Raw genomic sequence first — 26,730 nt, 5'->3', positions numbered from 1 at the left:
CAGCCAATGTAAGGGCACATGTATATAAAAACTGCCACTTCAACACATGAAAATATAATGAAACTCGAGAAAAATCAAAGACAGAAATCTTCAGGTACACAAAGAAAAGGTTACAATTAGGTTGCCTACAGACTTTCCAATTATAAGATTAAAAGGTACAAGGAAGAATAAGAATTTCTTTGAAGGATTCAAGTATCTCTTTAGATTGTATATCCAGTGAAAATACCTTTAAGAAACAGGAAAACAAAAGGGGGGGGGGGAGGAAACAGCGAAAACATTTTCAAATACATAAAAAAATGCACAAAGTAATAAATAAATCCTAAATAATATACACTTTAGTAACAAAAAAAAGTAATGTTAATTGGTAAGGAAAAGAGAAATAAAAAGCCCAGAAAGTAGTTTTTATTTGTTTTTTGTTGGTGGTGGTGGTCAAGGGGCTTGAGCTCTAGGCCTGGGCGCTAGTCCCTGAGCTCCTCAGCTCAAGGCTAGCATTCTACCACTTAAGCTATGGAGCCACTTCCAGTTTCTGGTGGTTAACTGGAGATAAGAGCATTCTTAATGGGGGCTGGGATTATGGCCTAGTGGCAAGAGTGATTGCCTCATATACATGAGGCCCTGGGTTTGATTCCTCAGCACCACATATACAGAAAATGGCCAGAAGTGGTGCTGTGGCTCAAGTGGCAGAGTGCTAGCCTTGAGCAAAAAAGCCAGGGACAGTGCTCAGGCCCTGAGTTCACGGCCTAGGATTGGCCAAAAAAAAAAAAAAAAAAAGAGCATTCTTATGGACATTCCTGCCCAGCAGGCTTTGAATGTGATCAACAGATCTCAGCCTCCAGAGTAGCTAGGATTACAGGCATCAGCCACTAGCACTAGGCTCAGAAGGTAGCTTTTATGTGAGTGACTTTAAATGTCTACCAAATAGCTTCCCAGCTACTAGGGAAGCAGTGTTAGGCAGGATCCTGGATCAAGGTCAGCACTGGCCAAAAGCAAGACTCTACCTAGAAAATAAACTAAAAACAGAAAGCAAAAAGGTTTGGGGTACTTGTTTTGACCTGCTCCGTTTCCAACCTGGGCCGGTTCACCCCTCCTTAGGCAACCTGGTATTCCCCCGCTCCCGGGAGGTCACCATATTGATGCCGAACTTAGTGTGGACACCCGATCGGCATAGTGCACTACAGCCCAGAACTCCTGGACTCAAGTGATCCTCCGGGCTCAGCCTTCTGAGTGGCTGGGATTACAGATGAGCGCCACCGCGTCCGGCTGGGATACTTGTTTTACAACCTCAAATTCCTGAGTTCAATCTCTAGTATTTGAAAGAAAAAAAACACACCATACAAACTAATAGTAAAATTCATATAAGTATTAAAAAAAACAGAATTATGATAAAACATACAAGTAACAATGATTACCACTTTAGCTATTGGTAATTATACTTGTACTGTCTACTTAATATCCAAAGTAACATTTTTTAAATGATAATCTAAAAATGGCATGAAAATGAAAAAAAAAAAAGAAACATTTAAAGTACAAAGAAAATATTGAATTACAGGGCCTGGGTATGAAAATGGGCACCTGTTAATCAAGTTACTTGGGAATTAGAGATTGGGAGGATTGAGAGCAGCCAGGCAACAAGTTAATAAGACTCTTCATGTCAACAAACAAGCTGACCATGGTGCTTGATAGCTGTAATCTCAGCTATGTGTGAGCAGTTGGTAGGAGGACTGTGGTCTAAAGTCTGCCACAGTCAATGAACAACACAAGACCCTATTTGAGAAATGACTGAAGAAAAAAGTGCTACCAGTGTGCCTCAAGTGCTACAGTTTACAAATCTGAAGTCCTGAGTGCAAACTAATATATTAAATAAAAACCAAATTTTAACAATAATTATTTAAATATAATAAAATAAGATTCAGGCAAAAGACAAAGACTGGACTGAGTAAACACAATGAATAAAATTAAATCTATCTACCTGGTACTTAGCAAGACACATCTAAAACATACCTAGAATACTGAAAAAAAAAAAGATGAGTAAAGGAACAGAAGCAAGATGCTTCATGTAATCAATAAGCTTGACTGTCAACTTGTATCAACAAACAAGATATTCTGAGGCAGAAATATTACAGATAAAAGAGCTACTTCATAGTAACAAATAGTTCAATTTACTAGAAGTACATATCAATTTTAAATAAATATCAATTCTACATTTGTACATACTGAATGTGTTAGCCATAAAATAAAGCAAAATTGACAGAATTTTTAAAATACAGGCAATTTGATTCCACCAATTATAATACAAAGTTCCAGCACACAATTAAAAACCTACAAAGCTAAATTTTTAAAAATCCATCAGGACTTTAGAATTAGCTGGGAAAAGAGTTCATATATTTCACATGACATAATTTTATGTCATGTGAAATAAGTATGGTAACTACATAAAACTAAATATAAAAGGTATCAAAAGAATGACGATACTAAAAAAATACAAATTAACTGAAATTAGAAACAATATATGTGATAAGGAACAATCTGGAGTATATTAGACAAATAGAGACTGATTTTAAAACACTAATATGTGTTCTAACTGGACAAAAGGAAAGAGAAGGCATGCAAGAGGTACAATATTCAGAGAGGCTAAGAATTTCCAGTAATTGATGATATACACAGATCTCAAATCAGGAAACCTGACTAATTCTGTGGCAGGTCAATGAGAGGAAATTTCCACCAATATATTTAATGTACAGAACCATGAAGACTGAGAATATATTAATAAAACTTAGAAGGGCAGTTTATCTGCATAGCTTCAACTAGCAGCTGCCTCATCAACACTGCAATCTAGAAGACATGAAATAACAGTTTTCAAGTGCTAAGAAAATAAATGTCAGTCTAGAGAAGAAAAAACTTACCTGGAAAGAAGACATACGAATAAATGGTGAACAAAAACTAAGAAGATACATCATACATATAAGTCACAGTAATTGTATACAAAACAGTAATAATGAGGTCTGATTCGTAGAAATGAAGATAAATGATGGAATTAGAACATGCACAATGGCATGTAAGGGAAGAAGATTAAAGTACTACAAATTCATGGCAAGGTGTTATACTATTAAGAGTCTAGATTAAAAAAAAAATCATTCTAGTTTTTGGAACATAAGGAATTCAGTAAAATTAATTGGTTATATAATACCTAACCAGGGAATATGGAAAGGACTGGAGGCAAAATGGTGAGAGTTCTTTTCCCAAAGAGCAGAATTAGGTATACGTATACATTTATATCAGTATGTATGTATACATACACACACACGAGTGTGAACATATATTCACAGTGTAATTTATCCATCCATTTGACTCTCTGGGCCTTGGTGAGACATAATATACCATGGTAAGGAGCATGTTGTACAATGAAGTTGTTTATCTCAGGGCAGCTGGGGACAAAGTACACACTTTTAGGGCATAGACTAAGTGATCTACTTCTACTGAGTAAGCCCTACCTACTTTCCTACTTCTTTTCCCCACCTCCTACTTTCTACTACCTTCCAAAGTCATCAGATTAGAAATCAATCAAATACTTAATTCAGTGATTAGGTCAGAACCTTTAAGATTCAAATTCTGTAATTCTCAAAAGACCCAATGGTGAACATCACATTAGGGACCAAGCCTTCAATACATGAGTTTTTGGAGGATATTTCACATCCACACAATAACATCCACCACTTAGAACCTCCAATCTCCAATATATCAATGTGTGTGAAATAATAGGAAGATAAAGAAAAAAGAAACAACTAATTGGTAGGAGGAAAAAGTAAAGTTTTAGGCTAACAGCAGAAGAATTTTAAGTTACACACAGATGCCAGATCATACAAAGGGCATCTCTAACATATTAGAATTTCTACTATTGTCTAAAGGGAATGGAGAACCACTGAACGGTTTAAACAAAGAAAACAAGAGGGCTGGGAATATGGCCTAGTGGCAAAAGTGCTTGCCTCGTATACATGAAGCCCTGGGTTCGATTCCCAATCACCACATATATAGAAAATGGCCAGAAGTGGCGCTGTGGCTCAAGTGGTAGAGTGCTAGCCTTGAGCAAAAGGAAGCCAGGGACAGTGCTCAGGCCCTGAGTCCAAGCCCCAGGACTGGCCAAAAAAAAAAACAAACAACAATGCTTAAGTTGGCAGAAAAGATGGAAAAGAGATAAAAGATTAGAGGCAAAGTGTGGTAGAATCCTCAAGGCCTGGTAATAAGTCAATGTCTATGTTAAATCAAGTTTCGGATATGGGTAACTGGGATGACGTTGTGAGGACAGGAAACAGAAGGGAATATTTAGAACAAGAGTTCCAGGAAAACAAATTCAATTTTAGACATGATAAGAGTTAAAAGACAATAGGATACCCAGATAATATGGCTATATAGTGGCAGACAAAGTTCAGAGAACACATCTTACGTGGGAATACTTGGGAATTCACCAGAAAATGGGGCAAATTTAAAATATCCTTAATAAAGAAGAGATTTCCCAGTGTCAGGATGAAGAATGATTAAATTTGTTTTCTCCATAATGTATATAACATCACATATATTACTTCTGCTACTTTTATTTTATCTAAAACTACAATTGATGTGACTTCCAAGATGTATTATTAGAGCTATAAACAGGAACAATCTAGATCCTTAGATTGTTCTGGATATGGGGAATGTGGTTGACCTAAGCGTCTTTATTTCCAGGCCCTTAGATTTTACTTATATCCAGACAGGTTTCATGTTCTGAATTAGATGAACTTTTATACCTCATCTTGATCCTTTCCTCCAGCTATTAAAACATTTTGTTGACAAAACACTAGAGAGGTTTTAGAGAGGTACAGATAGTCTACCTTCTTTTACTGAGAAAATCAACATACAATTCTGCACTGGTCTGGTTAGATGATAAGCAGATCACATAACTTTTGACAGAAGAGCTGTGATATATTATACTACATAAATTATTTTAGTGTTCATGTCTTAGTAAGCAGAATCTCATGCTCAAAATGCATAAAAGTGTAACATTTTGTGGAATCTTGTCATCTTAGTAACTGTTTATACTTCCCCCCAAAGTCCACCTGTTTTGTTGACCAGATATGCTTACCTTTTATAGGAACCTGTAGTCTCTCAAATTATAATGCTTAATCACTTATTTAGTGTCTTAAAAATGACTTGTCAGATGCCACCAACCAAAATAAGCTGCACTCCAGAAGAATTTGGTTTGACTAACTGTATCTCTCCCTCTACTCCCCCCTCCAAAACTATTAATTCTATGCTAAATCAATACCTCCCTCCTGAATGGATATTCCATTTACTAAGCAACATCAGACATTAGTAAAAAAATGATTGAATTCCGCAGGACTTGAGAAGATAAAAAATGGGAAATCTAGGAAATAAAACAGGATGAAACAGAAGCACTATAATATATACTACATAAATAATAACAATAATTATTATTATGCCTGTACTGGGACTTGATTTTTTTTTTTTTTTTTTTTTGGCCAGTCCTGGGCCTTGGACTCAGGGCCTGAGCACTGTCCCTGGCTTCTTTTTGCTCAAGGCTAGCACTCTGCCACTTGAGTCACAGTGCCACTCCTGGCCATTTTCTGTATATGTGGTGCTGGGGAATCGAACCCAGGGCTTCAAGTATACGAAGCAAGCGCTCTTGCCACTAGGCCATATCCCCAGCCCTGTACTGGGACTTGAACTCAGGGCTTCACACTCGTGACTCGGTTGTTTCATTCAAGTCTGGTGCTGTACCACTTGATGCACACAGCCATTTCCAGCTTCTTGCTAGTTAACTAGAGATCAGAATCTCACAGATTTAATTTACTTAGAGTGGTTTCCGACCATGATCCTCAGATTTCCGATTTCCTGAGTAGCTAGGGATACAGACATGAGCCATCCATGCCCTGCTCATTAATGATTTAAGTTCCTTGTACATGGGTAGTAGTTTCCAACTCAATACACGATCTGCAAATCTTTCCTGCTAATCTGGGGGACTATCACTTCAATTTGTTACCTTTGTTGTTCAAAAGCTCTTTAGTTTGCGGCAATCCTACCTACCATGGAGCTTTTCCTTTATGCTACCCTTTAAAATCTGTACATTTTTTAACCTCATGCTTAAATCTTTACCCTTTATTCTTTTGTAAGGGATGAGTTACGGTTTCATTTTCATTAGTCTTCATGCGAATAGTTTGTTCAACATTATTTGTTGAAGTTACTGCCCCATGGCCTATTGCTTTGTCCCTGATACCTTTCTCCAAAATTAACAAGTGAGTAGGTTTATTTAGGCTATGTTACTACTTTGGCTGATGTCTTTTTTGTTGTTGTTGTTTTGGACGGTATAACTTGTTATCAGTATCTGGATGCTTTTAGCTCTGTTCATTTTGCTCAAGATAATTCTGGCTGCTCAGTCTTTGGTGCTTCCATAAGAGTTTGTCTTCCTATCTTGTGAAGAATGACCTTGGGATTTTGACAGGTACTGGACTGAATCTATACAGTTTGGGGTAGGATAAGCATTTTAGCAAGATAAATTATTCTAATCTCAGAGCACAAGACATCTTTACATGTATTTGTGTTGTCTTCAATTTCTATCATCAATGTTTTACAATTTTCAGTATAGGACTGTTTTACTTCTTTAGTTAAAATGATTTCTAAATATTTTAATTTTTTGATATTACTGTAAATGGGAATACTGTAAATGGGATTTTCTTAATCTTTTCAGATAATTCATAGTGTATAGAAATGCTACTGATTTTTTGTTTTTGTATTCTGCTAACTCTACTTAATTCTTTTATCGGCTCCAAAGGTTTTTGGAAGTCTTTAGGAATTAAAGACATTTTTGCTTCTTCCTACACATTTTTGATGCCTGCCTCACTAAGAGGGAGTATACTTGTCTAGTTCATGATCTTAAATAAAAAAATTTTCCACTATGCATTATTAAGTATGTATGGCTTTTATTTTGTTGAAGAACAAATCCTATTCATCTAACTTGAGTTTTTAATCACAAAAAAGTTAAATTTTGTCCAAAGTTTTACCTATATCTACCAAGATTACTGCATGAGATTTTCCCATTACACTATTTTAAAAATGGATCAAAGATGGAATGGACAGGACATTCAACAATATTCTGGGCACAAAAAGAATATTAGATAATTAATTTCCTACTACTTTGAAAAACAAATGGCCACGTTTATTTTACAATAATAGTTTAAGCTGATGAGGACTTGACAATTTAAGAGTTTTTTAGTTTTAGCCAGGTGCCAGTGGCTCATGCTTGTAATTCTGGCTACTCAGGAAGCCGAGATCAGAGTTTGAAGACAGCTGGGGCAGGAAAGTCTGCAAGACTCCTATTTCCAATTAACCACCAGATAACCAGAAGTGGCACTGTGGCTCAAAGTAGTAGAGCAAAAAAGCTCAGGGACAACACAGAGGCCCTGAGGTTCAAGTCCCATGACAGAAAGAAAAGAATGGGAAGGGAGGGAAGAGGAGGGGAGGAAATAAATTTCCAGTTTTCAGTTTTATAATTATAGCATCTAACAAACATCTTTATTTTACAAATAAAAAAATTAGTGATGTGGGAATTATTTCAGAGGAGAGTTAAAAGGAAGCTGGGTGTTCATACCTGAAACTAATTTGGAGGATCGCGGTTTGAAACCAGGTTGGGCACAGCAGACCAAAATAACAAAAAGTATGGCTGAGGACCTGGTTCAAGAGTGTCAGCTGCCCAAGAAAAGCATGGAGGTAAACTGTTCATTCTGCTTACGTAACATTAAAACAGCAATTAGCTTCCACTAATTGTGTTTGTGGTTCATAACTTCTGCTACATAAGTCCAGCCCTACTTTAAATGAACTGAAAGCAAAGTATGTCCTTGAATCTTTTAGTTGGAGCTAATATAAAATAAATTCATTTTATTTATCTTAATGCACAATACAACCAACTTCTATAGCAAACAAACCTAAAACTAAGGTAAAAGTCCTTTAGCCCTCTGAATATTGTTGTTCTTTCAATATTGCTGTATGCATTTAATATTGCTAAATCAGTACCAAAGCAGCAAAACACAAACAATCCCCAAACAACACCACAATACCCTTTAGTTTGAATATGCCATTTGCCAGAACTTAAAAAAAAAAAAGCTTCTATTTTGCAGTGCTAGGGATCAAACACAGGCCTTCATGCATATCAAGAGATGTTTGTTGAGGCTTGAACTCAGAGCCTGGGCATTGTCACTGAGCTTCTTTTTGCTCAAGGCTAGCACTCTACCACTCCAGCCACAGCACCACTTCAAGCTTTTTCTGTTTATGTGGTACTTCTTCATGCATGCCACACATCCACTCTACCACTAAGCCACATTTCCAGCCCCTCAAGAGATATTTTAAAAATAAAATTGCAACTTAGAACTTGCTCATTCCAAACAAGCTGAAGTATTAAACCAATCACAATATAAAGTTATATTTCATATAATACTTGACTTTTAATTTTCTGAACAGTCAGATTAAAAACAGCTGGTTAAGCAGAGGTAGCCTATAATTCCAGCTACTCAGAAGGTAGCCTAGACAGAAAAGTCTGTTAGACTCCTATCTCTAATAAACTACCAAGTAGCTGGAAGTAGACTTCTGACTCAAGTAGTATAGCACTAGCCATGTACACAAGAACCCCAGGGACAGTGCCCAGGCCATTGAGTTCAAGCCTCATGACCAGTACAAATAAAAGAAGGCCAATCAAGTTTATGGCCTATCCTAAAAACTTTTATTTTCAGCTTTGTTCCCTAAGTCATGTTCAAAGGACCATGAATGTAAGATTTTGGTTTTCTTGGTTTTAAAATTTTTATATGAAATATTTACAACAAAATGTCTTCTATGGTGCAGATTTGATAATAAGCCTAGAAAATCGATGGATGAAAACATGTCTCTGCTGTCAAGGAGCACACAGTTTATTTAATTAGTGATACAGACATATATAAAAACATATGAAAATTACAATACAACAATGAATAACTAGTACAAAGAAGATAAGTGCAAAATTGTCAGGAAGGAAGGTGCAAACTGGCTGGTGAGAAAGGTCAAGAATTTGACAGTAAGACTGACAGGTGGTCCATTTTAGTCTTCTATTTGTTTGTATAAATTATAGGAAAGACAAATTTAATCTGAAGTTACAAAAGGCAGATCTGTGTTATTTGAGGTCTAGAAATAGGATTTGGGGATTAGAGACTGACTGGGAAGGCATACAAGGAAAGCACTAAAATGATTTTTTTTTAATCCAATATAGATTATAATGATGGTTTGCTGGACATACTATGACTTGTTAAAGATCATCAGACTGCATCCTTAAAATATACACATTGAACACTTGAATGTTTTATTAACTTACACTTCAACTATTTTTTAAAAGGCCTAGAGAAATCAAAGGACTACTTTTTGTGTTGCTAAAACCCTTTCATATTCCAATGAATCACAAGGTAGTGACCAGTATTCTGTGAGGAAGAAAATGTTTTCTCTAAATAACCAAATTTAAAGTTCTAGTACTATTTCTTATTTTAGACTTGTCCTAGATGTAATGAGCAAAAAATGTAGAATTTGGCAGAGTTCCAAACACAACAGACTATTTCTGAGTTTATATATTACCACTAAAATCAGTACTTAATAATTTATGCTTCCAAAAAATAATTTATGCTTCCATTTCTAATATAATTATTAAATTTTTGCATTAAACTATTGGAGTGAGAAGTTGAACAGTTCCTCTTAAAGAACTTGATGATTCTGAACAAATTCATTTACACCTTTGAGATTATTTCAGTTCCAAATACGGTTAGCTTCTTGGAGTTCTTTCATTTTAATGATATTTCTTACATGGTTGAAAATTACACACAGAATCACCAAATAAAAGCCCTAGTCTTGATGTAGAAAGTGAAGCATGAAAACAAGTGCACTTATTATCAAATGTGCTTGCTGTAACTTCCAAGACTTAGTTTTACTTTTATCTACTTTTCTTACTAGCTAAACTTACATCTTCATATAACATTTTATGGTAATAGATATTTTACTCTCCACATACAATTTTATGCTTTTGTAAATGTATAAAGGGTTATAGAGTTTAAGTAAATGTTTTACTCAAAACATCATTTTCCCAAGGATGAAACTAATTATCCTCAAATATGTATTATATAATTTTTATATGTAGAAAGTATAGGAAGAATCAAGTGTGGATAATGGTATAAATGCAGGGGGGTGTTGGGGGAGGGAATGGGAAAAGGTTATACAACAAAAAATGTTAATGTTAGGAAAAGGGTCTATGACAGTTTTCCTATTTTTTATTTTTTGTACTATTGGAAAAATTTGCAACATAAAAATATCTGCTGATTCACTGTTTAAAAATAATGCTCTTAGGATGGACTCATGGATTATATTTTTCTTTTATTTTCTATACTTACAGAAAAAATGTTTACTTTTCCATATTGCTTTTCTAATAAAACAATATGTATGAGGTTAGTGCTTAATTCAAGTTGCACAGAACACAAAGCATAGCGATCTTAAGTGTGATTAATTATTTCTACAGAGAATAAAAAAAAAATACCTTGCTCACAGAATGCATTTTTTAACTTTAAAAAGTCATCTGGCAAACTCGTGCTGCTGATCACAGAATGACTCAGGTAAAAGCATGCAGTTGACTCAATACAAAACATTAATACTGGAAAAAAAAAAGTCAAACCTCTAAGAAATGTCCTACTGGCTGAGGATAAAAGCATACATATCAGAGTTACTCATCTCTTAAGTAAACTTCAATTTTTATAGCCATCAACTACTGCCTTTCCAAAGAGAAACAACACCTCAACCACGGAGGAAAGTCTGTACTTTTAGAGAAGCTGGAAACCGTACAAGTCACAAAACAGATAATTTTCTATACACCTTTTGCTACTATGCCATATAAATACCAAATAAAGTAAAGTACCTGAGACATCTTCTGGATCTGATACAACAATGTGCGCATTTAATTCCTGTAGCTTGTGATGTAGTTCTTCTAATTTTTTATTTGATTTTTTCAAAATGTTGTCTACATATGCCAAATTTTTTTTATCTGTTGTGACTTTCCTCAGATTTTCAGCTCCTTCTTTAATTTTCAGTTCTTTCCTTATTTCTCTCTTGATTCGATCCTTGATATCATCCAATTTCTGTTGCACCATTGTATCTGAGAAGTCCAATTTTTGAACAGCACTCACATTCTCAGAAAATGGAAGACTTCTGGAATCTCCCTACAAATGAAAATAAACAACAAAACTAAATAAATAAGCAAAGAAACAATGGAATAAAGGCAACATAGTTGTCAAGGAAAATATATGGCATTAAAGACAGTGTTCCTAGCATGAAGAAATTTGCATTACAATAATTTTCTAATGAGCAAAAATCTATCAAATTTTAAAATAAAATCCTAATGCAAATATCCTGCCTATTGCCTACAAAGCATTATATTTATATCCAAAGAAACTGAAACAACACATCTACACAGAGACCTCCCAGGGTTACACAGAGAGTAGATGTGACAGCCTATGTACTCAAGTTAAATCTCAATTCCCACATTACGAAACTCAGGCAAATTACCCTTTCAAGATACAGTTTGATGATCTGTAACATCTAAATAATAATATTAGCTTCCTTCCAGATACTGTGATAATCCAAGATACTATGTATGAGATATAAATCTTGATCTACTATAGTTACTTAACAAAAAGATCAGTAAACTCTAAAGGTAATTTAATTATACGGAAGAAACAACTTATATTGGCGAAGTAAAAGAAAATTATATCCTTATGGGCACTTTTTGTTTTGTTTTGTTTTGTTTTTGCCAGTCCTGGGCCTTGGACTCAGGGCCTGAGCACTGTCCCTGGCTTCTTCCCGCTCAAGGCTAGCACTCTGCCACTTGAGCCACTTCTGGCCATTTTCTGTATATGTGGTGCTGGGGAATCGAACCTAGGGTCTCGTATATCCGAGGCAGGCACTCTTGCCACTAGGCTATATCCCCAGCCCCTTATGGGCACTTTTAATCAGCGAACTAAATGTACTAGAGCTGGACAAAGCTATATTCAGCATTCCATTTATATGTTTCATAGCTAATCATTCCAACTGATTGTTTGGTTGACTTACTATAAAAATATTAAAAGAGCTGGTCACTAGTGGCTCATACTGAGCCCTGAGGTAGGATCACAGTTTGAAGCCAACCCAGGCAGGAAAATTGTGAGACTATCCTCCCTCAATGACAAAAAAAAAGCCTCAAGTGGAGCTATGGCTCAAGTTGTACAGCGCTTGCTTGTCTTGAGCAAAAAGCTCAAGACAGTGCCCAGGTCCTAAGTTCAAGCCTCAAGATCAAACCCAATACCCAATATATTTATCTTAAAATTTAAAAAAATCAGATAAGCTAACCAAATCTAATCTTCATCAAAAACAGTCACAGTTATATTTTAGTTATGTACCTTTCATTATTTTATCTCTTGCTACAATATTGATTTTAAAGTATTTTTAATTGCAAAAAGCAATAAACTAGTAATGGACATCTCTAGAAAAGATTGGAGTTTTTGAAGGACATTGAAAAGAGGAAGACATATTTCACTATATACTTTTTTAAATGTACCTTTAGAAACACAAAACTAGGGGTTGGGGATATAGCCTAGCGGCAAGAGTGCCTGCCTCGGATACACGAGGCCCTAGGTTCGATTCCCCAGCACCACATTTACAGAAAACGGCCAGAAGCGGCGCTGTGGCTCAAGTGGCAGAGTGCTAGCCTTGAGCGGGAAGAAGCCAGGGACAGTGCTCAGGCCCTGAGTCCAAGGCCCAGGACTGGCCAAAAAAAAAAAAGAAACACAAAACTAAATAAAAGATTTTAATTTCTTTGGGAATTGAATACATCTATATAATTAAGTCCTACATGCATTTTTCTTGAAACTACTTCTTATCATTAAAGAAAATATGTATCATAAAAAATGAGCTAATGTAAGCAAGTAGTTGACTTCTCTTCATCTAACTTCTTCATTTTTAAGGCTAAAAGTAACTGCACAGTCCTGTTTTTATTTTTTCTAATATAAGCCAAGAGTTTTTTTTTAAATCTCATGTTTGAACACATAATTTTTACTTTTGATGGATATTACATCAGGAATTCCTGGAATATATTATAACTACTGGTTTTAAATTTCTCATTTTAATCTGGGTAGATATAGGATTACCTCCTACTTAGGCCAAAACATTGCTTTTCAATATTTACTTACTTATTTGTACATCCATTTACTTATTTTGGTGGTGCTGGAGACCAAACTCAGGGCCTTTCACATGTTAGAAAAGTACTCTGTTCCATCTTAAGCTTTTTCAACATATAATAAACCCCATAATTCCTGAGTTCCCAAACTCTGAATCTACCTCTGGCGTGTTATCAAAACACTAGTCATATAATTATCATCAAAGGATAAAATTTAACAAAACAATACTAACTCATATTTTATTTGTTTGCTTGTTTATTTTTGGCCAGTCCTGGAGCTTGAACTCAGGGCCTGAGCACTATCCCTGGCTTCCTTTTGCTCAAGGCTAGCACTCTACCACTTGAGCCACAGCACCACTTCTGGCTTTTTCTGTTTATGTGTTGCTGAGGAACCAAACCCAGAGCTTCTTCACACATGCTAGGCAAGCACTCTACCGCTAAGCCATATTCCCAGGCCACATATTTTATTCTTTACAAGCTCATCAGAAAATAATCACACAAATTGACTTACAAATTTATCTGTATACACACACACACACACACACACACACAATGCCACAAACCACAAAATTATTTTGTTTATAGTATTTTTTAACATGAACCAATGCTATTTTCCCCTTTATCCCTTAGGCCAAAAGAAATACCTAATAGTTCTGTTTACTGAATACAAAGGTCTGCTTCTGTTTTAAAACGTTAAATCAGTTTGGAATTTTAGTATACACATTCCGAAAGAAAAAGTAATATTTTTATTCCATTTCTTAATAGTCAGTTATTTTCCTGTGGGCTACATTACCCATCAAGTACTTGACAATATTTCAAGCCCTACAATCAAGTTAGACACTCCTATCATTTTCTACTCCATTTTGCAATGTAAATGAGGAATAGTCTATACTGAAACCTGACTATCTAGGTAGTCACATGGTATCTAACAATGATGGGTATCATCTGATTTCCCTACAAAATTTAAAATACCTTGTAGCAGTTTGGAAATATCCTTGAGAGACTTGTTAACTGGGATTTATCGTACTCAGCATTAAAGGCTGTTAAAGTCATAGGAAAATGACTCATGCAGTTGATGAGAATCCTTTGAAGACCCTTGTCTATTTCAACTCTTATTTCTTCCAATTTGCTGCCTAAATTCTAACCAAGTTATGTAAATCTCCTGCAGAGACTATATCTCTCTAGGCTCAGTCTATGTATGATGTACTTCTGGCATGAACACCTCTGCTGGCTTCAGTATCTCTTCCAATTCCTTCTTGGCCCAGTTAACTTTTACTTTGTTTCAAGGCTCACCACTACTCTTCCTGGAAGTGGGGGGAGGGGAGAAACAACCCTTCTTGCCCATTATCCTCCCTAAGGATTTGGTTAAATTACTCTCATGTGCTCTTATACTGTGATGTGGATCTTGCCTCCCATTTTCTGATACAACTTTTACTCCCAAAATTTTTACTCAATTATATCAAGTATTCTGGCAAAAATTAGGTATGAACAAGTGATGAACATGTTTGCTTTCTCTTTCTTTCCACAGGTAGGAATTTTTTAGTAGCCATGTTTAAATTCCCATCTTTTGCTATGACATAGCTTAAATACCTTTTGGAAAGTAACAAGTGACACAATAATTATTCCTATTCTAAATATTTTAATGGCAAGAGCATAAAGTTGGAAAATACAATTTTCTTGGTGCAACTGGAATGAGATATTTCATCCACCCAGTTGCTTCAACCGTAAAAATACTAGAAAATCAATTAAATGACAACAACCATTACAAGATAATCAAATATCCTTGACTTCAGCAAATTAGCCTCAGAAAATAAATACCTAGAAGACCAGTAAAAATCTTTAGTGATAATCTTTGTCTTGGATTCTGTTACAGATAGAAGTAACTATCTACAATATCTATTTTATATTGATTATTAGTTGAACTATTTCATTTACCAGCTACAACTATTTTCAACTTTATAAAATTTCATGCTTTCTCCCAAAGTAGATACCTGTTATAATCTTTTTAAAAAGAAGTTTCCAGATTGGTGCTGGATGTTTATAATCCCAGCACCCTAGAGACTGAGGCAGGGGTACCCAGATTTCAAAATTTACCTGAGCTAGCTACATGTAGTTCTCACTGACCTGGAGAGAATCTGTCTCACAATACCAAAGACTGGGAAACTAGCTCAGCAGTAAAACACTAATGTGCCAAGTTCCTGGGGTCACTATCTAGAAAGATACTGGGAAAAAAAGGGAGCTGGATCCAGCCTACAGTCACAATTCCCTTTTAAATTTAATATGCTCAAAAAGTAACATATGAGCCAAGAGAGAAGAAAATCCACAAACTGATTCCTTTTTTTAATTACATTTTTATCTTTAATTTACCATTCAATAAATCTAAACTACGTGCGATTCCCCACCCAATACCTATACATAAAAATACAATTCCCCCAGAATTCTCTTCTTTTATCACTGAATGCACAAGAGCTTAGACACCTCAGTGTAGTCGAATTAACCAAACTGTTTACATTCTTTCAGCTTAGAATATTTTTAAAATTATCAACTTATGCCCATCATTACCAAGTAATTGCTTTAAAATATTTCAGCTAAGTTTTTCATGATCAACTTAGTTTTCTATTTAAGAAATTTCATTAGTAGCTATCAATTGTAGAAGAGAAGTTTCAGGGTCAAATATATATACATATATAATACATACACACACTCTCAAACTCGCCCTGCCATCTCTTTCCTTTATCTTTCCTCCCTTTTAAATAGTTTTAATAGGTTTTACTGTTCTATTTTCATACATACATACACTTTGACCATATTTCCTCTTCATATTTTAATATACTTTGAATTTTATATCATCTGTATGCCTAAAGCAGGAGCTCAAGGAAACATGTCAAAACGTAAGGCAATTATTTGTGAAAAATAACAGGAAAGTCACACTAAATTCATCAACAGAAATAAGAAATTAAAGCTATGGGAAACTAAGAGGCACGAGAGAAAAAAAGACCCAAGATTCATTTAATAGGAGGTACAGCACAGAAAATAAAGATAGGAAAGATGGACTCCATGAGGAAATAAATGGGTAAATTTTTTTCCAGAATTCAATAATACAAAACTCAAGCCAAAAACTACTATAAGTTACCAATAAAATAAAAGTGAACAGTGAAAGGGCATTTTTATCTGGAAATTTTGATTTACAAATAAATAAGTGACAACTGTACTAACATAACTTTTTTCTTAATGATGATAAAGGTCTCAAACTACCAAACTCCTATAAGATTTTCAGACTTTATCTGAATGTCTACTAATATTGTTAAGATATTCTACAGAACACAAAAAAAGTCACTTCAAATTATAAGTTTCTGGAGATGAAGATGTAACTCAGTGTAGAATGTTTGCTTTGTATGTGTGAACCTCTGGTTTTGAACTACAACAACAAATTAAAATTATGGGAAAAAAAATTGGGCGCCAGTGGCTCATACCTGTAATCTTAGCTACTCAGGAGGCTGAGATTGGAGGATTGCAGTTCAAGGCCAGCTGGGGCAGGAAACTCTGTGAGACTTTCATCTTCAATAAACTACTCAGAAAAGTCAGAAGTGGCATTGTGGCTCAAGTGGTAGAGCACTGCCCTTGAGAAAAAGCTCAGGGACAGCACCAAGGCCCACCAGAATTCAAGCCCCAGGACCCCCCGCTACCCCCCCCCCAAAAAAGTGGGGAAAATTAGAGATGAACTAACTTGGTATCTACCTTGTATCATGACTTGTTTATCATAAGTTATTTGGGTTAAATAAAAATGCTGGGGCTGGAAGCTTGGCTTAGTTTGGTAGAGTGCTAGCCAATGAGCGAAAATGTTGAAGTCCTGGTATGGAAGGGAGGGAGGGAGGGGAGGAAAAGAAAAACAATGAGAAAAAATGCTGTGGCAAAAAAAAACCCCAAAACAACTAGCTCATTTTTGCCTATTGAATTTTAAACCATAATGCTGGCAATAAGCCTATTTAGACCTCACAAAAATGTCTAAAACGCTCAAAAATTTAAATATAGTGATTTTCTTTGACCTAATTTCTAATTCTAGAAATGTTAATTAAGAAAATAATTTTTTTTTCCTTTTTAGAGTAGGCAAAGTGGTGAGGTGCACAGAAAGGGGGGAAGAAGGGTAAACAAATGCAATCATGATATTCAGTACAACGTGAAAAATGAACTATGTAACTTGTGGGTAGAGACAAGAGAGGAAAATGGGGAAAAATGAAAGGTTAACATTGTCTTAAAAAGAAATGCACCCATTACCTGACTTGTAAAATGGTAACCCCCTTTGAACACCTTAATTACCTAGTAACAACAATGTAATTATATATGTATAAATATTTAAACGCTATAAATGAAGGTCTAGATCAAGTGGTAGATCACCAGCCTTGAGCAGAAAGAATGAGGCCCTGAGTTCAAGCTTCAATGCCAAGCATAAAACTTCTAATCATAAGAGGAGAAAAATTAGAAATTGTTTTATACAATAGTCAATTCAATAATTTTTAAGTTAATAATAATGTGCAAGGTACTGTGCTTGACACAAACTCTCTTATGGAGCTTAAAAACACCATGTCCTTTAAAATAACTTACCCAAAAGTAAAGGTTCAGGGGTCTAAGGAAGTGTCATAATAAAGTAATTTTAAGTGGCCTAGGAAATAAAGCCATTTATCTTGTTTATTTTAATTAAACCACAGTAGTTATATGTAGGTGACATATATATATAGTTTTATTTCAAATTACATTTAAAATAAGAATGGAAAAGATAAAAGACATTAATATTAACAATATACAAGTTAACAATTTTCATTTTGTTCAATTTTTGCAGAAGTCAACCTGGCAGGAATGTCTAAAGTAGTTTTTTTCTTAATTAACCACCGGAAAACTGAAGTGGAGCTATGGCTCAAAGTGGTAGAGTGTTTACTTCACTTAATATGATTTTTTCCCCAGGTCTTTCCATTATGTATATACAGCACATTTTCTTGATCCATTTATCTGCTGAGGAGCATCAGAGTTTGTTCGACATCTTAACTAAGGTAATAATGGTGCAATGGACATAGCTGTGCTGGTAGCTTTAGTGTGGCCTTGTTTGTGATCCTTTGGGTAAATGCCCAGGAGTGGGATTGCTGGATCATAAGCTCTATGTTTAGTCTTTTGAGAAGCCTCCATACTGCTTTCCAGAGTGGTTGAACCAGTTTACATTCCCACCAACAGTGCAATAGTGTTCTCTTTTGGCCACATCCCCAGCAACATGTTACTTGTTTTCTTGATAATGCATTCTATGCTGGTGTGAAATGGAATCTCAATGTAGTTTTGATTTTTTTATGGACAGAGATGTTGAACATTTCTGCATGTGTCTATTGGCTATTCTTTTTTATTTTTATTTTATTTTTTGCTAGTCCTGGGCCTTGGACTCAGGGCCTGAGCACTGGCTTCTCTTTCTCAAGGCTAGCACTCTGCCACTTGAGCCACAGCGCCACTTCTGGCCATTTTCTACATATGTGGTGCTGAGGAATCGAACCCAGGGCTTCATGTATACAAGGCAAGCACTCTTGCCGCTAGGCCATATTCCCAGCCCCTCTTGGCTATTCTTATTTCATCATATGACCATACAAAATGAGGCTAATCGAAATGAACTCTAAGTTATGGAAACAAGTGGGTTTTTGTTGTTGTTTCTTTGTTTTTTAATGTACTGTGTGGAGTTCTTTTTTCTCTGGTATTTTTCTCCCTATGAAGCCCTGTTATCACTGTTTATTTTGATACCCTGTGTTTTGTACATACCTTTATCTGATATGGGGAAGGGAAGGGGAATAACAAAGGACAAAGGGTGAACCAATCAATGCAACATCAATACTTACAAGACACTATGTTGGAAATGAACTTTACAACTTGGGGGGGGGGGGAAGCAGGAAAAAACAAGGGAGAGGGTAACACGTTCCACAAGAAATATACTCATTACCTTATATTACTGTAACCTCTAACATCACCCTAACAATAAAATTAAAAATTTTTAAGAAGTAGTAGAGTGTTAGTCTTGAGAAAAAAGCTGAGGGACAGCAGCAAGGCCTCACAACATACCCCCCACCCAAAAAAAGGGAAAAATATATTATTTAAAAGAAACTGAAAGTATCATAAGTATCATTTCCTCTAATTCAATTCAGTGATCAACTGCTATTTAACTAGGCTGTTTTTATTCAACACATTTCTAGTGTGCAGGACATGACAATATATTCTACACTAATTAGTCCACATCATGTACTAGCAAAGTATTTCAAATACACAAAGGTGTTAATATGTATTTGATAATTATTTTATGAAATAAAATTCTGATTTTAGGCTAAAACATAAATCAGCATCTTCAATTGCATGTTAACAAACTCACAATCAATTTATGAATAACACTAGAAAAGAACAAGGGTAGATTCAAAGAATATGTAAAGAAAAAGACTGCCTTGTGACCAAGTACTTCATTTAAGGAGAGACAGTGAAGGATGTTTACTTCTCACTGGCAAAGTTCCCAGAGAAGAAGTGAAAAGCTGTTATTTTTTTCTACATTTCATAAATATAAAACAGTAACCAGATCGATGCCAAGAAGTGCTAGATTACCCATGAAAACACTGGGTATAATGATTCATATAGTGCTTTAGCTATAAGAACTTCCAAAGATCATTTTGGCTACCTTCCTTAATTTTAGTTTTGAGGACAGCAGGTTCAAAGCCCCCAAGCAACTACTCTATGACCATAAAGAAAAGTCAGTGGATGGATTCAGCATCTTGGGTTTCCTGGTTTGATATTCTTTTACTCCACATCTCGTTTAAGAGGAACCTGTTTGAGTATCTATTTACCTATATTTGAACCACACTTAGATCTGACTTGCATTAATTAATGCTTAATCTTTAAGTGAGGGACACTGACAGACACGTCCACTTCTTGTCTAATTTCACTCTAGGTCAACCTTTTGTATTTCAGGAGACAGTGGCTCTCAAATTAGAAAGCAAAGAAACAGTTCAAATACTCACCCTCTATGAGACCATCTATAAAATGGGGTTTGGCTTTTCTATCTTTTAGAGTGTGTGTGTACATATACATGCCTATACAGGGGCTTAGACTCAGGGCCTCTTGCCCTGAGTCTGTCCTTTTCACTCAAGGCTGACATTCTACCATAGGAGTAACATATCCACTCTTTGGCTTTTTGCTGGTTAATTGGAGATAAACAGTCTCAAGGATCTTTCTGCCTAAACTGACTTCAAAAGTCAATTCTTAGATCTCAGCTTCCTGAGTAGCTAGGATTACATGTATAAGCCACCAGCACTTAGCTTTATTCAAAATTTTCTTTATTCAAAATATTTGCTGAGTGACAGCAGAAATCCAGACACAAAAACCAAACATGACTCGAAGCAACAGAACAGTGTTCATATTAATGTAGATTGTTCTGATTTTTGTTTGAACAGAAAGCTCTGTTAGAATGTAATGTGGTAGAAAGAGTGAAGCATTTGGAATGAGACCTAGCCACATAAACTCTGACATTCCTCCAACCAAGCTAAGAGCTTCATTTCCTAATCAGCAAAAGGGAAATATTACAACTACCTTGACTTTTGTTTCTTCACAATCCCTATGCACAGGCAAAGAAATATGCTTCACAGCAAGAGTACAGTTCCTGATACATACCACGAAAGTAGACAGTGCTGTTTCTACATAATATATGCCCTCTCATTTTCCTCACTAAGAAAATTTATTTTTGTTAGATCCAACAAAGCAGATGAAATTCTCACTTCATCAGGCTTTCTTACTTGTAACCACGTAACAATACTTGTCAACAGAACTAAGAGGATTTGAGATCAAATTTTTTTGCCTGGAATAGAGAAACCCAAGGCCTGAAAAGGCAGCAACCATCTTGGGACAATGAAGTACTAATAGAGGAAACCGGGGCTGGGAATATGGCCAAGTGGCAAGAGTGCTCGCCTCATATACATGAAGCCCTGGGTTCAATTCCCCAGCACGACAAATATAGAAAATGGCCAGAAGTAGCGCTGTGGCTTAAGTGGCAGAGTGCTAGCCTTGAGCAAAAAGAAGCCAGGGACAGTGCTCAGGCCCTAAGTCCAAGGCCCAGGACTGGCCAAAAAAACAAAACAAACAAACAAACAAACAAAAAACAGAAAAAAAAACCAAACTAATAGATGAAACCTAACACACTGAATGGAAGACCAGGAAAAGAAAAAAAAGTCTGGGTCTCTGATGGTCTAATTCAACTACTACATAACTCCTATTATGCCTACCCTTGCCCTTTGATTAGAGCAAAATTATTTTGGCATTGTAGCTTAAAAACCTTTCGTTTCTTTGGGGCTGGGGATATAGCCTAGTGGCAAGAGTGCCTGCCTCGGATACACGAGGCCCTAGGTTCGATTCCCCAGCACCACATATACAGAAAACGGCCAGAAGCGGCGCTGTGGCTCAAGTGGCAGAGTGCTAGCCTTGAGCGGGAAAAAGCCAGGGACAGTGCTCAGGCCCTGAGTCCAAGGCCCAGGACTGGCCAAAAAAAAAAAAAAAAAAAAAAAACCTTTCGTTTCTTTGGAAACACAGGATAAGACTTGGGCAAAGAAAGGACATGGTCTGATTACCCCTGTTTAAGAGGTGATTCAAGAGGTAATGGGAAACAACATTACAAAGCTATGACAGACTCTGCCTCTCTCCATTCATATCCCTCCACACTGACTGGAGTAGCCCTTTAAGTTACTCTCCTTAACAGTATGTTGCTGAAGTGGCATTCTAGTGATATTCAAAGAGGTCAAAGTGCTGGCCTCCTGAGAACCCATAGCTTGATTTGCTCTTAAAAACCCAACTGCTTTATGATAAAGTCTAGGCTATTCTGCTAGAGAGACCCTAGAGGATGACAGAGGCCATGGAGAAAAGAATAAAACAGAACTCCAGCTGTTCTAGCCATTCCAACTGAGACACCAGACAAGTGAGGCTACAGTGGACATTCCAGTCCAGAGTTGCCACCAGCAGAATAAGCTGCATAAGTCCAGCTGAGAACAGCAAATGAAATACCTAGTGTACCCTTAGACTCTTGAAATTCTGATTAATTAGAATAATGATACAGAAGCGATGACAGTTATTCAGGCTCTACATAGTTTTTCAACTATTACCATTTGTGGGCTCTCAATCAAAAATAAAGCTTTACATTGTATTGAAAGAGTGTGACTGTCAGTATCATTTTAAAAAGAATAAGAATTCTATATTTCTTTCCTGTTCTTCCCACTTGCAAACATTTTTCTTTCTTTCTTTCTTGTTTTGTAGCAGTACTAGGGTTTGAACTCAGGGTCTCACACATGCTTAGCTTGCTTGCTTGCTCCATGGCACTCTACAATGTGAGCTATACCTGAAGTCCTGCTTTTTGCTCATTATTATGGAAATGTAGTCTGGCGTCAATCTTTGATACTCAGATGACAGCCTCCTGAATAAGACAGGATTACAAGCATGAGCCACTGCTGAACAGCAAAGGGATTCTCCTCCTTTATCTTTTTTGCAGTACTGGATTTGGGTTGGCAGTCTACCATACCACTGAGCCATGTCTCCTCAATTTGAACATTTAGGCTGAGACTACAATCTCCTTGGCTATATAAAAGAAATATACACCTGTTACTTTAAAAAATAGAATACTCAAGAGAACAAGGGAAGGGGTAACGTTGTCCAAAAATAAATGTAAACATTACCTGACTTATGTAACTGTAAACCCTCTGTATATCACCTTCACAATAACAATAAAAATAAACAATATTCATTCATTAAATATACGTGCTATTATAAGACACTAGATATGATTGAAGATATAATCTATATATCAAGTTAGCAGTCCATAATGATGTCTACAACTCTAATCTAGTACACATAGACCATTTTAGTCACCTATGTTTGCCTATCTATAAATTCTTACTCCTAAACTGAGAAAACACAGTTCCTACCATTCATCACTTGCATAGATATGCATTGACTTAATTGTTCAGACTCAAAATATAATGTATATTAGGGCCAGATTGTTAACATATATCCCTATGGGTAGTGAAATAACATTATCAATTATCAATTAATGTATAGTGGTTAGATAGTGATCTATTTTTTAATAAGCCTAAACATCTCTGTGTGTGTTTTTTTTCCCCAAAGACATGACCTTTGTACTAAAGGAGCTAGTCCAACAGCAAGGCAAGCCACAACTAAAACTGTGACAACTGCAATAAAGGAAAAGCACAAGATAAAGAATGGAAAACACACCCATAATTTAGGTTGAACTGTTGGAAATGCCTTTCTAACACTCTTTGTAGAAGTAATATTTATTTTGAAACCGGAGAAAAGAGAAAAAGAAGAGGTATCCTTAATTGAAGAGCTAAAATAGAAATTACAATTACTGTATTGTTGGTTCTTGAGGAGACAGAATAGCCTTATCTCTCTGTGTTCCTGCCAATTAAGCATAACACCTGGGGAAGAATACAACAGATAAAGATGTGGTTACAAAAGGTGGAAGAAAAACAAGACAGGTCAGGGAGTCCAGGTCTTAAGAAAGATAGGGTAGTGAATTCTCTGGGTTTTCTCCCTCTAAAGCTAAAGGAGAAAAGACAAAAACCAAAATAAACAGTAACAAAAACTACCCAATCAGAAAATTCTCTTATTTTTGGCTACAGAAATGTAAAAGAGAACAACACTGAAGACTTTACAATTTTGTACGCTAATTTAACTCTGCCCTAATCAATCACTTTAGGTCTGCTACCTTTCTATTCCTACATGGTAGCAATAAGGAGACCAGATTGGTGTATAGTAGTAGTAAGCAGCAGCAGAGGCAGCAGCAGCAGGAGGTTATCAGATCAGTGAGTGATGTTCTTCCCAGATTGTGGAGATTTAGTAGTGTTGGGGAGGGTATGAGGGTTGCTGTTTTTGTTTTCTTTCTGTCTTGTATGTTTGTTTACCTGTCTTTGGGAGAGCAAGGGGCACAGAAATGGAGGGATAAAGGGTGAAGAAATGCAGCAGTGGTACTCACTAGATACATGTCAAAAATGAACTATACAACTTGTGAGTGGTATGGGAGGGAAAAACTGGTGAAGGGCAATGTGACATTGTTCAAAAAGAAATGTACTCTTCACCTAACTTATGAAACTGTAACCTCTCTGTACATAACTTTTATAATAAGTAAAAAATTAAAATTAAAAAACATACTTTAAGGTCTTAATCACAATTCATTTATAGGAAATTTCCTAATTATTCTAATTTTCAAAGTAATTATTGTTGTATGTTACTAATTCAGCACTTAGTCTAACAGCATAATTCACATGCTCCTTAGTAATGTCCAAGAGTGCTTCTTCAACTCAAGGGCAGTGGGGGGAGGGAAGAAATGAGAGAAAGAGAACAGATTATACTAAACAAAAGGGAAAAAATGTACACACCACCTGACCTGGAAGAAATTGTTTTATTGTTAATGTGCGTAGAGTTCAAAGCATTATGTTAGAATGAGGATGTCCATCATTTGGAAAGTTAAAAAAAATGATAAAAGCGGGGGTTTGGGAGAAAAACGAAGAAGGAGGTAACAAGTTTGACAAGAAATGTACTCACTACCTTAAGTATGCAACTGTAACCCCTCTGTACATCATCTTGACAATTAAAAAGGGGGGCTTCTCATAACCAACTCCACATTTCTGATTACTATAAATAGCCTATCATTTAAAATGTTCTGTGGACTTCAAATTTAGCAAGCTTCTAAATAAACACTTCATCTGCCTTTCCCAATCTTCTCCATTCCAGTAATAATGCCAAAAAGCCTCGACCATCTTGTCCCAATACCAGAGAATCACTTTTCATGCTTTCTTTCTCTTGTCCCCCACATACACTTAAAATGCCAAAATGTACTCTCCACCTTCCATCACCTCTGTAAGACATGATACATCCTCAAATGACTGAAAAAAGAAACTATGTAGCTGGCTAATACTTAAAACAACAGCAAAACAGAGTATGCAAGCAAGAAAGCTACATTATATAACTTAAATAAATCACAACTTTGAGGCCATTCTTTTGCTCAAATAATATGTATTTACATTTAGTCAAATGAATTTTTTCCTAAACAAGTGTCACTTTTTGCTCTCAGAGACATTTTTTAAATGGCATATATTTTCCAGAAATTGGTTCTACTTTTTACTAGAGTTTACATTATAGCCATTTGAATCCTGTAAACTACTTTAAGGATTATTTGGATTGTGGTTTTTTCTTTCTTTTCTTTCATTATCCTAGTTTAGTTGGTCTCAAAGTAAAAATCTATAGCCCATCTCTTTCAAGTCCCAATATCCTTGCCTCGTTTTACAGACCAATTTGTCCTACCATATTTTAATTTCCATGAGAGTGTTTTTTATTACCATTAAAATGTTTTTCTTGTTATCTGACTAGACCTAGAATACTTTGAATATAACAAATGCTCACTAAACATTTGTTAAATGAGTGGCACAAATGGCTGTAAGGGATAACTAAGAAGGACTAACTGATAGATAACCGCAAAGAGGAAAAGGAAGATGAAGAAGAAAGTCATAATGACCACTAAGCCTGTTTACTATATGTATATTTGCCTTAGGCAAATTAATTTGCAAAACAATGTTCTGTATATGGGCAAGATTTATATTTGGGATAATATACTTCACTACCCAACAATACAATGCTATATTAGGACTAATAAAATAAAACTATATTTAATCAAAATTTAAAAGCAGTCATTTTGAAGAATAGCGTAGCAACAAAACAGCAAGTCTCACATTTCACTGACATACATTGTTTCTCAAAGGAAAATAATCACATAAAACTTTGAGCTTTATAAAATGGCATTCCATTATGGGTGGGGTTGGACAACAAAGACCTATAGAGAACCAGTTAATACAACTACTTTCCTTATTTCTATTCACACAATACAAGAATTACAGGCTTGACAGGTTCAATCATGTGGACCACATAATAGAATAACAGACAGGCTACCCCTGAAGATCCGCAAAAAGTCACCAAATAGTACGTACTATCAGAGTGGAAGTCTCCTCTAATGTGCTCTTTTTTTTTTTTTTTTAGGTTAGGCAATATTTCAAATTCACACAAAAAGACTCAGAATGTCTACTTTGCCTAAATAAATTGTATGTTTTTTCAAATTCATATTTTAAAAAGCTATAAGCTCTACCTTTTTCATTCTGTCCACCGTACTATCATTCCTCAGTGGAAAATCCATCACATGAATAGTGTTACATTGAATATATCCTTAAGCAAAATTTCTAAAATTTTAACATTTTTCTACACTTATCTAGATTAATGCTTAGCTTTTCAAATGCATTTAGCATCATTATAATTAACTCTTTTGTATGCAAATTAGTGTGGTCAGATCACACTGGTATGACCACAATTATGTTTTATTCACATTTTTATGCCTTTTTTCTTTTTGATGTATTAGAATGAAC

At 35.6% G+C, this 26,730-nt stretch overlaps 1 protein-coding gene across 1 annotated transcript in view; it reads right to left on the bottom strand.

The window, feature by feature from the left end:
- The window catches only part of Pkn2 (protein kinase N2), a 104,265-nt gene that overhangs the window by 60,237 nt on the left and 17,298 nt on the right, over positions 1-26,730 (bottom strand). Inside the window, exon 2 of the mRNA XM_048351713.1 lies at positions 10,964-11,264. Within this exon, the coding sequence (XP_048207670.1) occupies positions 10,964-11,264 (301 nt within the window). The remainder of the gene's footprint in view (positions 1-10,963; positions 11,265-26,730) is intronic.

Source organism: Perognathus longimembris, chromosome 7 (assembly GCF_023159225.1).
Source record: "Perognathus longimembris pacificus isolate PPM17 chromosome 7, ASM2315922v1, whole genome shotgun sequence".
Classification (NCBI taxonomy): Eukaryota; Metazoa; Chordata; class Mammalia; order Rodentia; family Heteromyidae; genus Perognathus; species Perognathus longimembris.
This window is presented reverse-complemented; position numbering and strand designations above follow the sequence as displayed.